The following is a 14,109-nucleotide window of genomic DNA, read 5'->3' as shown; positions in this document are numbered from 1 at the left end:
AAACTGGGGTGATGCAGCTAATACTGTACCTCATGGATCTGTATTAGGACCATTGCCGTTCTTTATTTATGTCAATTTATTAGATTTTTAGATAGAAAGCATTCACAACTGACCATGCACATGAGAGGTGGCATTCAATATATGCAAGTATAGGGTGTTCCATACAGTTAGTAACAGATTTAAAACAAAGCATTTATATAATGTTGAGAAACACTGATTTTAAAAAGCTTCTTATGAAAAAAGGCATGTTAACATATTATTTAATATTATTTTCTGGACAGCAGTGAAAATGCATACAGAATGTTAGGATATAAATTATATTTACAACCACATAATTTATGAGAATAATAAGATTATTTAGTTACATTACAATTATACAACACATTATATGAACATTTGAAACATACTGTAAATTTGATACTAGGTAAACCAAACTGTTAACCAAAAGAGAATGCCGTAGACCCCATATAGATTGATCAAAAGTACCAGACACAGAAATGAGTCAGAAACATGCAACAATGAATTTAGCAATTTCTAAAATATTTTGAAAACCAGTATTCTTTCAAACCCATGAAATATCCCTGGTTGCAGCTGCAGTTCTTTAACATAAATACAATGTCTGCCTTTGCATTTCCAAACACTGCAAGCATTCCTTAAATGTCTGAATGCCTGCCATTTGTGCAGTGGATCAATCCTTAAAGGGGAACTGGAGTCCCAGTTTCTCAGATCTTATATTAAATCCTGGTAACAAAATACATTAATTGACAGTATTGCAAACATTACAAGTTCAGAACTAGGCACAAAACCATGAACTTTGTGTTCACTTACCATATGGTAAAGTACTGTATAGTAACCATGTTGCCACAGGCGAGAACGAAAGTTTGCTTAAATTGTAACGTGAAGCGGCCCTTCCTGCTCACTAATCACTGTAATAACTAATGTAATGTGATGTACAAGCGAATAAGTAAGAGTTGTGCTGCAGACATTTCACAGCAGAAATGTTCCAATGTGATCTGCACGCAGAGTTAACAAGTAAATAGTATTTGTTGGCAAAACCATCTCGAAGTCAAAAGCAATATTTCTATTGGATTTAAAGAGATTTGTTCACAAGCCTGCTTATGATATCTACCTCAAAACGTGGAGGCAGTCAAGGATTATGCTGAATGGTAGCTTTATTGAACTTCCAATGAACAGCTAACTGAATTAACCTAAACTACTTCCCCTGAAACCACGTAGCATAAACCCCCACATCCCCTTGGAAAGGGGAGGTACAACTAACGTTCAGTTCCATAGTACACCACACTGCTTCTTTACAATGTAATAGAGCCATTGCCCTCACCAAAAGTTTGAATCTCAGAATATGGTGCATTGCAGTTCTGGAAATTTAATCTATTTTGTGATGTAAATTGGAGTTTTACACGTTACTGTTTACATTTTACTTTCATTATGGTTTGAAATCCACTGATCAATGCCAATTCTTTCTAATCTTGAGATATAAAAATAGCTTTGCTGTTACCTTTTAAGCCTGGGAGTGGATCATTCAATAAGGTATTTACTGAATGTGTAGCATATAGGAAAAGGTGAATTTTTATCTTAATTACACTACAGAAAAGAAATATATATTATGTGTTGGCTCTGCTGCCAACATAAAGTTGTTTTTTTTTGTCACTGAACCAGTGATATGATTAATTGTTTTGTTGTATAAGCCTGGAGTGCTTTATGAACTGTGGCTAATGTCAGTTGCAAAATTGGATATGTAACTATAGACTGTAGGCTAAGCCTGCTTGGTTAAGATTTGCAGCATATTTAATAATAAACAACACTTAAAACTGTCTGCATGTTTCTCTGTTAAATGGCTTTAGGGAAAATATTAATTTCCTTTAGAGTACTCTTTGCTCATGCTATTTTCTAGTGATCTTCAGTAAACAGAAATATGAATAACTGATTTTAGGTTGAAAATGCATAGAACATATAGAATGACATTTAAGTAAATATTTCAAAATAAAATTCATGGTTTTCTTAATAAAAGATGGAAGTTAACAAACAATTCATGAAAGAAATACTGTACATGGGATGAATTACAGGATTTTAATCTTATATTCTAATCATATTCTAAGACTAAAGAGGATATAGTCCAATACAAACTCAGCATTTTCATAATAACATTTGAAATACAATTATATAATTTAAACATGTAGACAGAAATTGAACAAAAGCAAAAATATGTAAATAAAGTCACAAACAAATGTATGTGGCCAGCTAAATCCATCTGGAGATAAATATGGATTCATCTATTGCAACTGTGTCATTGAATATACATGAACATATACCTTTGTATGAAAACACCTATATATTATATAATATTATAATTATATGTGGTTTTTATCAGTGTCCTAAGTCCTCATATGCGTTTATCTACAATGGCAAACAGACTAAAAACAATTTACAGAGAACTCATAAAAGACGTCTTAGATAATCACAAGTCCTCCAAAAGACATGTAAGACACTGGCAAGTGGGCATTTTTAAAATAGCAGAATTGCCAGATGTTCTTGTTGACACACCCAAAGACCTATATCATGAGCTTATTTATTTTGTTTTTTACACAGCTACAGTTTCTTTTTATCAAAGATGGTTCCCATAGATAGATATTGTTATGAAGTGATGAGCTTTGCTTCTTCTGTTTTCAGTTTTTGATCTCATTCACCATTTTATAACAATAGATTCTAGAATAAAATTACTTGGAAAAGCATAATGTTCAGTGACTCGACCAGAAAACAAGATAAAGCACACTGCATTTGATTGCATAAGGAGAGGATACCTGCATTCACTGGAAAGTCGAGTACTGAAAATAAATTAATTTCTGTGGCTAAACATTAACATTTCTAGAATAAAACAAAGGTACTTTGAATTATTTAAAGCAGAGAGAGGTATAAAAATGTATGAAATACACTTTTAAAGCAGTTGGGGAAAGAAGTATTATCTAAGCACACCATGAATATTTTGGTAGCTCTGCCTGAATGAGGCAAAAAGACACTATTATAACTACTTTAAAAACACTACACTACATGAATAAATAACATGCATAAAAACATCAAAATAAATGTAATATAAAGTTACCATAATTACTTATAATAAGCTGTCTCTGCAGAGTTTTGGAGTTCTACTCTTAGGTTTTGGTTGAAAGTCTCCTTATGAACCATTAATAACTATGTACTTCTAAATTTCATTTGAACGTTTTGTTGTAAAGGAACACAGTTTATTACACTATATTGTATAGTGTACAGGGGAAGCCTTTTGGTAATGTTAAATTTAGCAGTTATGCCTGACATGTTTTCCAAATGCAAATTTGATGGAAACTCATCCATTCAAACACAGAGGAAAAATGACATCACTTTACAATTGTAATTTTACCAAGGAGAATTTTGGAATGAAGGATATGCAAGGCATTCCACAATGCTTTGGGGCTGTGGTTGATGCATACTAATTTAAGCAAAGATGCCCTGTGTTTCTTAATCATTATATAGTAATTTATTGTCTGCTCTTAATGTATGTGATTGGCAAGATCTTTCAAGACTTCGCTGTCAAGGACATACTTAAGGATATTCTGCACTGCCACATCCTTATCTTAAAAGCTTAGTGCCAACATTTTTTTAAGATCCAAATCCTTTTCTTGCTGACAGGGAGGGTATGAGAATCCCTGATGGATGAGCAAGCACTGAGAGCGCTACATTGTTTCTGAATCACCAATGCTAATTCTCTTATCTCTCTACTACATGGCTGTAATGGACTGTTTTTCAGAGAGAATTTGTGATTTTGAGCTCGAAATTTGTCGTGCCAAAGAGCTGGATTAGCTCATTTAGAACTGTGCACACAGAGTGCACCCTGAGGGATAAAGAAGACTTAGTGTAGTATTAATCCAGCATCATTTTACCTGTTCATTTGTTCTGAGGTCACTTAATATGAATAAAGCTATTGTATTTTACAGTTTTATTTTACCCTTTTAAAATGTTTTATTAAGATTAAGATTTTTATTTTTTATTAAAACTCAATTATTTGATCCCACAGACAGACAATCATTCTTTTGCAAGTTTTTTTTCAAGCTAATCCTCCTGTTTTCTAGTGAGTGTTAGAAGTAGGGTCAATTAAGGTTTTATGGGCAAATTATGCAATTAAACTGGAAAGGTCAAGGTTACCTTCCCTTGGTATTTACAAAGTGCCATATTGAAAAGTTTAATTGCAATGGTATGTATATAGTTTATTTTAATGTACTTACAGTATTACTGTATCTGTTACTATTTCGAGATCCTATCAAATAATCTATATTTGCCTGTGAAAAAACAGGTAAAAAATAGCGTACATTTGAGAAATACTATTCAAATATCATTCAGGGGATTATTAGGGTATAATCATGTTCTGCTAAAGCTTCTCTGTTACCTTTAGGCACAAGATTTTTATAATGGAACAAATAATGGGTTTATTCCACGCTGAAAAGAGAAGAAAGAAAACACAACCTTTTGGCAGTGGACCCTTCTTCGGTTCCTCACACATGAAGAAGGCTCCACAGCCGAAACGTTGTTTCCTCTCTTCTCTTTTCAGCATGGAATAAACCTTTTACTTGTTCCTTTGCAGCCTACGCATGCTGACGCAGCTGCCCACCTGAACTACTGTACTTCAACAATGTTTTTATAATGACATACTATAGTGACATACTTTAGTATGATGAAGCTTTAGAGTATTTTATTTATTCCTATATATTTTCAGAGTATGTGTTCATTATTCATAAATAAATTGGGCATTCCTTTATTCAAATTGGAGATTCTATTGGTCCAGAGAAAGCACCAGGCAGTGCAAACAACAGGTAACATGGCCATGTACACTGCAGATACTGTATGTCCATTCAAACCCTATAAAAATATAATACTTGCTTTTACTAATTTGCTAAATTGATTGTTAAACTTTTTAAATGCAATTATCTGTATCATTATAATTAGTTAAATAATTGTATCTGTATAATTAATTAAATATTATTTGGTACTTGACTGTGGCAATGTGATATACTATAGGAAATAGAGAGTAAATAGAGAGTAGCAAATAATGTAACCCAGGACGTGACACTACACACTGAAGTGAAAGATTTAGGGACAATGATATTAGGTTATAATATAATATTACTATGTTATGTTGTACACAATTAGCAATTGCAAATTATTTTTACTGTAAATTTGTGGGTGCTATGTATGTTTCACATAGAAACTTTATCTCAACATTCTGGACATTCTCTATTCAGCTCTACTTGACAAATTGTGGAAAAAATGAAATTCATAAGAAGAATGAGCATTGGTGCATACTGTATATCATTAGGCTGTTTTTTTTTTCCGTGAGGAATGATTTAACTGCTACATTGAGTTATAGGTTTGTTTAACCTATTCTTGCATGACGTTAGAATATGAGGCTGTGTTTTCCTGTCATAAACCAAGATTAATGCACTTCAAAAATAAACACAGAGGAAGGGCTAACAAACAAATAAACGAAGATTAACGGAACTGCTTCAGTAAACTGTGGTTTTGAGTTGCACTTGATGAAATCATACTTCCGTAAAATTAGGATCTAAAACATACATGATTTTCACACTAATTATTTGAAGAAACAAAGTTTGTAACATAAAAATCATAGAAATATCCATAGTAAGTATTGTTCAGTTTGCAGGCTCTCGCAGAATACAGTATGTCTGAGTGCATAATCAAGGTGCTCTGATTTCCTCTAAGACGTGTTATTGAAGTTATTTGGCGTCTCTGCCCCAGTGGGTGCAGATAGATTTGCTGCCAAGGTTGTAGTCCCATTTTGTGCCCTATGCTTCTGGAACACTTCTTGGTTGCCACAACTCTCAACAGCTATAAGCATTTTGAAAAGTTGAAATATGTTATCATTTCTGCTTGACGGAAATAATCATCACAATCATACTGTGTGTTTCTACATTGAATTAAGTGTTCCTTTACAAATTGGAAAAATATATTAATATTCATCTCCGTATCTACACATGACAAGATCTGTGTTACGTTCTGAGTCTTGGCTAGGAAAAGTTAACGTGTTAATAGGCTATGAAAACGCTGCTTCTTATACTGTATATTGGTACTAAATTACACTGACCATGTTAATGTTTCAGAAACTCACCAAAAAATGCACCACATTATTTGTTACAGTAGATATTCTCTTATATTACTTGCTGTTTAGTATATCCTTTCCTTATTTCTGATTTTCCTTGTATATTTCTTAGGCTGGGGCCAACGTGCTGTTGCAAGATGTAAACGGAAACCTTCCCCTAGATTATGCAATGGAAGGAACAGAGACAAGCTACGTTCTTCTGCGGCATCTTGAAGAGAATGGTAAAAGTCCCAAAATACCAATAAACATCTTTTAGGTTTTTAAAAATTAAAAAAAAAATGTTACACAAAGTGATAGCATAGAAAATAATAACATAATATTCACAAAGTCTCTTTGGAAAAATAATAGTTTATAGTTCTAACTACAGGCTTATAAAATAACTTTAAAAAACATTACTGCAGTAGCTAATTAACAGTTAGGTCAATTATGTAACATAGAATCCCAGAGTTTTTAACCCATAGACCAGAAAATGAGAGAATCCTACAGTCCTTTGTGTCACGTAGAACCAGGCTATGAGAGGTTGGACCCAGTGCGAAGCACTTCAGGTATCTGTGGTTCTGTGCCGAAACGGAAGGCGAAGAAGTGGTCGTGGACAAAAGCTAGGAAGGTTCCGAGAGCAAAAGGCACAAGATGGGAGGCAAAGTCGTAGTCGAGGACGGGTGCTTGGGTCTAAACCCAGGAAGGTTCCGAGAGTTTGAAGGTACCAAATCGGGAGGCGAAGTCGTAGTTGAGGAAGAGCGATGAGTCAATATACCGGGAGAATAGAAATAATCAAAGAAGGGCTGGGAACGTACAAGTACTGAGCTCAGGGAGGAGACCTCAATCGTGAGTGAGGAAAAGAAGACAAGTGAGGGTTTAAGTAGTGCTGCTTAAATTGATGCGTTTAGAGAGAGTAGAGCTCGTGGAAATGTAAGAGCACTTACATGCCTGCGTGCAATTCATGACACTTTGAGAACTGGAGTTGAGCATCCCACATATATATTTGTTCTATTCTTCAATTCCTAATAGATGAGAATGTAAGCAGAGTGTCAGCAATAAAACAGAAACAAGCAATTCTATAACTATAACTGAGTGATAGGTTATCTGTGAATATGAGCTGTTTTATAAAATTATTATTATTCATCCACAAAATATTTAATTGCAATTATATTTAATATGACCTCTGGCACTGTGAAAACTATTTAGTTTAAGTTTTCACATTTTATGAAATGAAACGTTTTGTTAAATTTGAAACTTTGGAAACTTACAGCATTATATCTGTAGAACATCTGCCATCTGGAGGATGTTTGGTTCTTGTATAACTACAATAATTTGATACTTAACTAGTTTAGCTTATAATGCTCATTAAATAAACTAGACATTCAGATTGAATATGTGGATTGATGAAGTGTATGAAACAAAGATGGTCATTTTCCAGTAAAAGAGGAATTATTATGTAATAGATTTTAATAACTATATGAGAACTATATACTGTATATAGCAAATCATCATAACTTATAATTATACCATGAGTTGTAACTTATGATAATTAAAAAAATTTCAAGGCACATGAAATTTACTAACATTAGCATTTCTTTTACACGATTGCTTCAATGGATTCAATGTAACAACACTGAGGGTTCATTTAATCTGTTAAGTCTGTATGAGAAATATCTTCACTCAGATATAAAGCATTCCCCTGAATGTACCCAGAGACGGGGCTGGTGGCCCAGGAGTACAATTATTGGAATACAGTTAAGCATTTTATAAAACAGCTTAAAGACAATGAAACTAAGTGCAATTTATCTGCCTTGAAGCTGTGGGGTCCTTTCAAGAAAAAAAAATGTACAGTATTTGACAGCATAACTTCACAGAGCTGAGATATAAAATGATAAATGTTGTCTTCAAACCACAGAGGGAGTACCATTTTAATAACATTTTATTTCCAGTATATGTGTATATATGTTAGGATCTATTGAGATGAAATTTGCTATGTTCAATGTATTTAATACAGTACAGAAAATGAAAAACTATAACCAAAGGCACAGAATTCAATGAATACTGTAACATTATATTCATAACATTTACTGAATAAAAAAATAAAAGCATTGCTACATTAATCTTACTGCTAAGATGTCTTAGGGATAAATCATGCAATTCTATTCAGTCATTTTTATTTTGAATAGGCTTGATAATCACTTAAAGGTGAAGAATCACCTTCAGAATACTGTAGTCTGCAGTGTGATGTGGACTGATTGAGCACATATCCAATCATACTTGTTCCACATGGAATTACTTGATGGATAAGACAAGCTTGCTTTTGACAGCTGTCACAGTACCATTGGTTTCCACCTAATCACTGGATTAAAAAGCGAAGCTTCTAGGCTTACATAGACTTACTAACCAGGTTTTAAATAAAAAAAAATAAAATAAAAAAGCCTTCACTGATATGTATAAGCCTTTGAATTATTAATTTCCACACTTTATGCATTTTTAGACTTTCTAGGAATAGAGGCACATACTGATTTAAAGGAGTTTTAGGCTTCCAAGTAGTGGATGTCTAAAGTACATGTTAAGGTTTTTTATCCTATTTTTGGAACTGCTCATGTTCAAAGGCAAGATAACTGAGAAAACATACTAGGCAAGTGCACTGGGACAGATAAACCATTAGAAACCAAGAAACTTGAGATGTTATTCATTGGCCATTAACAAAGCTCTTTGACTCTAGTCTCTCAAGACAGAGAAAACGACCACTGGCTGGGAAATTGCTAATGTAGAGCCTATAAACATAAAAAGGGTAACAGAATGGAATGAAGTCATTATAGACCAATATGTCTTAATGCTATTACATTCAAGGTCACAAAAATAAACAATAAATAGAACAAAACTAGAGAACCATCTATTTGGCAATAGAATTGTAAATAATAGTCAATATGAATGTTAGGGCTTGCTGGTTAAGTTCTTTTAAATGACTTACTCTTTCGGGTGAACTACTTATTTTCATAACTGACAGAATATCAACCATTAAAATGATCATCTTACCTAAAATAATTTATCAAATTATCTCTTTACAATTATTTTATTTATTTGATTCTATAACTGCTGGTTAAGTCCAAACGTAGTACTGTAGGTATCTATCCATTGGCAATACAATTGCAGTCTGATGAAATTGGGTTTCTGTGCAAATCAATATAGCCATCTGACTGCTCTCCTGTTCTGTTATGGGCTATACTGCAAACAAAACCTGTGTAAAACTTGTAACAAGCACATTATTTGTTTTGTATCCTGTGACTCTCGGTGTTGCCTGTGAGCCTTCAAAACTTCTTAAACTGGTTGCAGTTTTCTAGTTGTATTTATTTGTTCATTTGCTTACTTTTTTCAATGAACTAACATGTACTAATTTACCAATTTACTATTTTTGAAAGAGAAAAAAATCTTCAGTTTCTATAAAAGTGTATGGCTTTTATACATTTATAATTATTAAAGATATAATTATGGTTAGGGATAGGGGGCAGGCTATGAACAGTTCCATTGGATATCAAAATTGGAAATTTTGTTAACGTGGATGATCATAAGGATATGTTTGGACAACCATTTTTGTGTTTTGCTAGGATGGACCTGAACCTTTGTCATCCAGATATGCTTGAAAGACTTGAAAGACTTGAAAGAGCTCATCCTATTAGGATACAAAAATATTGAATTATCTGTACTTCCTTTTGAGGCTAACATCAACTTTGAAAGAGCTAAAGAGTTCAGTGGCAGAGAGAGAAAATGTCCCACAATATCCCAGTCATTCCACAAAGTTGGCCAGTATGGAAGACTGGCAAGAAAGAAGACATTACTGACAAAAACAGCAATAAAACATTAACTGTAAGTGATACTGTAAACATTTGGCAAAAGGTTTTGTGGTCAGACAAGGAAAGAAAATGGATGTTTGGGTCCAAATGCTATACAATATATTTGACAAAATAGAGCAGATTTCTCAGTTGACACAATCATTACAGTCAAGTATCAAGGAGGCAGCTCCAGTTTGAAGCATAAATGGATGGAGCAAAGAACAAGCAAATACAAGAGAAAACCTGTTTCAGTTTGCTCATGTCTTAAAACTGGGAGAAAAAAAATCATTTCACAGGACAATAAGCTGAAGTACAACCCCAAAGCTAAAGGAATAAGTAAATGTCCTTGAGTGGCCCACTCAAAGTTATGACATAAATCCTATTAAGACTTTGTAGAAAGACTTGAAAACTGGTGCCTATAAGCAATCTCCAAGCAACTTGAGAAGTGTTAATCTTACTGAACTTACTGAATTGTTATTCCCTTCAATTGAGAGATTTAGTAGCTGTAAAACCCTACAATGTTTGACTTGTAAACAGACAAATACAGTAGTAAGCATGATTGGGTCATACAGTATACTGTACTGTACCTGTACTGTATATAGAAGCATTCTCCAGACTCTCTCCACAGGGTTTTAGACATCATTTGTATCTCTGTAGCAAAATAAATTTTACTATGTATTCCAGATTGTCTTGTTATGAAAAAATCTACCTGCTTCATTTTCAAAGTCTGAATCCATGTTCTGTAGTTTCCCTGGGCATGATTTGGTATAGAAAATGACTCACTGATTAAATTTACATTAAATAGAGCATTCTTTCTGGGAGATTTATGAAAAGAAGAGCTTTGTTTGCAAAATCTGAACCACTCCTGTCAGGGCTGTGGTTATCTGTGGCTCAGACAGCCTGGATTGACAGAATGATCTTGGTTGCAGGTGTGGATGTCAGCTCCATGCAGCAAATGAAGGCACAGCGCCCTTTGGATATGTTGTCAGATGTCAAGCATCTAATAGCATCTGGGGGAAGTGTGAATCAGAGGAATGATGAAGGTGTCACACTGGTAAGAGAAGACCTTAATAATCTTTCTAGATTGGCGATAATTGTTTGCAATGTCAAAGATGTTTTACTAGTGGTTAAGACTGCCCCGTGAAACCTCCTGCAGCAATGTCTCTTCCCCAGAATTCAAACTATGATCAAATATTTGACGATATTTCTTTAAAACAGCTGCATTGTTCTGTCTTTCGTATGATCAGAATGCCTATGCTGTCTGCTAAGGGCAACTGGTGTTTTAAGTAGTGTTATGATTATTCTTCTTCCACTTTTTAAATTACAGTTGCACATGGCCTGTGCTAGTGGCTACAAGGATGTGGTTTCCCTAATGCTAGAGAATGGGGCTGACCCTCAAGTGGCTGATAATAACTACTGGACACCTTTGCATCTTGCAGCAAAATATGGACAGGTAGATTTTGTTTTATATTCCATTCCCATGACTATAGAGTATATGCAATAGAAATTGTATAAAATTGAATATTAATTGTATAAAACACACCACATTTTTCTTGTGTAAAGACATCCATTTTGTAAGCTATGTTCATGATAAACTACCATGAGTAAATACAATAATTAAGTGTTTTCTCTCTGTGTTTTATATCCGGGTGCATTTGCTGTGAGGTATGTTAAAGAAAAAATCATTATTTTCTTACAGTTTTTCTAAGTTAAATGTTTCTGTAGTAATAATGATAAAGTTATTTTTAATACTCAAAATTATGGTTCTACCATTTTTTGTAAGGTATTTTGCATTGCTACTATTGGCCAAGCAACACTAGGTAAAGATATGAGAAGTCAGCTAAAAGTACTTTTACAGTAAATACAAAATAGATTCACTATTGTCAGTAACTTGGAAAAAACTGCCATTAATTCTATTTCACTGTGCTTGAAATATCAGACATTGTCATTTTAAATGAAGAAGCTAAACAGATCCATAGGCAGTATTTTGTAAAAATGAAAATACTCTCTATTTAATTATTTTAAAGATAAAATACAGATAAATGGATCCAAAAGCTGTGATGATATTTTATTGGTTTTAAAACTATTGTACTGAGGGACATGCTTTGTTAAGTTGTAAGTATTGTGCAAGAAATCCCAGTTTGAGGTTACATTCAATTTACAACATGGGGGCAGAGAAGTAAATCCTGAATCTTAAATAAAATGATTAAATAATGTTTTTTTCATAATCATATATGATTTCATAGATATCTATGAAGTACATGAGAATTTATTTTTTCCCCTGCCTTTTAAAAGGAAAGTCTACAAACCATTTGTTGTCTCTTGGTTATTGTTTTATTCCAAAATATAAATGTATCTGTCTTCATGTTTTGGTGAAATCTAAAAATTGTACATGTTAATGAAGTGATCACATCTTGTTTGTGCCATATATCTTTAATACTTAATGCCTAGTTCATGTGATGGAAAGTGTTCCAAATAAAACAGTAAAATGTAACAGTAAAAAAGAGTAGTAGTAGTATAGAAATAGAAATATTTTGTTTTTGAAGTTATTGTTTGGGGCTTTCTCAACTATAAAGGTCATCACTATAAATATGCAGAAATAATTCATGGTCAAATATTTATTACCAGCACACAGTATCACTTTATGTTTGCATCAAAAGCCATTATAACTGCTCTAGTTCACATTGAGACAATAAATGCAATAAAATATAGACTCCATTTTAAGCCAACAAGCAAAATATTGCTAAGAAACATAGACCATCTTTAGTGTGCCACATGATGCCTTGGATTTTCAGTTGAACTGCATGCTTCTGTGTATTTGTATTTAAAATTGGATGCTGTCTGGCACAGCTTGTAATCCTCTCAGACAAATTCCATTCAATGGGAGAGTTATCACTGCAACTCAGAATAACTTTAGCATGGCAAAATGCCAAGTCACTCATATAAAGTATTTCTGCAGCTAAGAGACTGAGGACAACAATGTTATATGAGATTCTCGTTCGTGGTCTACTTAGTAACTGAAACATACTTTAAATGCAAATTATATCAGTGCTAGTTTCCGTACCAATATGGTTGCTGGTCTCAGAGATATGGACCGAAACAACTACGGTACATCCCCAAACATATTTATCTGTTGTATAAAATCCGTTTATAAATGTAGAGTGTTAATATAACTACAGGTGTAACTACTGTGAAAACCTTCTGGTCATTGTGCTATAAAGGGGATGTTTAAAATAGGAACAAATCAGGGAAAGCAGACACAGAAACACAGCTGTAAGGTACGAACCAATACAGTTTATTCATAGTGCAAGGGTAAACAAATCAGACCAAAAACCAAAACATAAGATGACTTTCTTTAGTCCCTGTCTACACTGGATAGCTAAGCAAAACAACCTCCTCAAGACTCTTAAAAAATAAAACTCATTCCAAACTATGTTTGTTTCTTATTTCCAGTAATGCAAAAATGTCTCACAGCCACTCAGCTGGCTTATGGATTTGTCTATTGGTCAGCTTTTTTAAACTGTCACCCCAAAAATAGTTTTTCAGGCAACTTGTCATTTGACTGAGGGCTGCAGCTTATTCCCCACAGCTTTCCGGGGTATGTAGTCCAAGCAAAGCTGCCATCTTGTTTGAAACCTGCTGTGTCTATCCCACTATACGTAAAACTCTCCTCTCCGTCAAACAATGCTCTCCAAAATCATAGAGGGATTAAGCAGGTTTGTGATATTAGCAGGCTAAAAACAAGAAATTCTCCCCTAACTTGTGAATAGCTCACATCTAAAGGAAATGAAACCCAAAACATTACAAAATCATCCTTGGGTATTTTTTTTGCCACTGCCTGGAGAGTGCTGCAGTATGGATCTAGACAATGCTAGTGCCCAGGTAGTACTTGGAGAAAGAGGAGGAATTTTGAATGGGAGAGTCTCCACGGCCGAAACGTTGTGTTTTCTTTCTCCTCTTTTCAGCAGGGAATAAATGTATTACTTGTTCCTTTGCAGAACTACGCATGCTGACGCAGCTCCCCACCTGAAATATGTTATTTATTAGCTGAATATGATCGTTAAAACTATCTCAGAGGTACATAAACGGTCTTCTTCTGCCTCGTCTTCGGCATCTTCACCTTATAATTCC

At 33.9% G+C, this 14,109-nt stretch overlaps 1 protein-coding gene across 3 annotated transcripts in view; it reads left to right on the top strand.

Annotated features, from left to right (window-relative positions):
- The window catches only part of myo16 (myosin XVI), a 169,309-nt gene that overhangs the window by 46,949 nt on the left and 108,251 nt on the right, over positions 1 to 14,109 (top strand). For all 3 annotated transcript variants that reach the window (XM_088597184.1, XM_088597176.1, XM_088597169.1), the window contains exons 5-7: positions 6,276 to 6,384; positions 10,908 to 11,032; positions 11,306 to 11,431. In XM_088597184.1, coding sequence (XP_088453310.1) covers positions 6,276 to 6,384; positions 10,908 to 11,032; positions 11,306 to 11,431 — 360 coding nt within the window. The remainder of the gene's footprint in view (positions 1 to 6,275; positions 6,385 to 10,907; positions 11,033 to 11,305; positions 11,432 to 14,109) is intronic.

This window comes from Lepisosteus platostomus, chromosome 2 (genome assembly GCF_059453375.1).
Source record: "Lepisosteus platostomus isolate fLepPlt1 chromosome 2, fLepPlt1.hap1, whole genome shotgun sequence".
Taxonomy (NCBI): Eukaryota; Metazoa; Chordata; class Actinopteri; order Semionotiformes; family Lepisosteidae; genus Lepisosteus; species Lepisosteus platostomus.
This window is presented reverse-complemented; position numbering and strand designations above follow the sequence as displayed.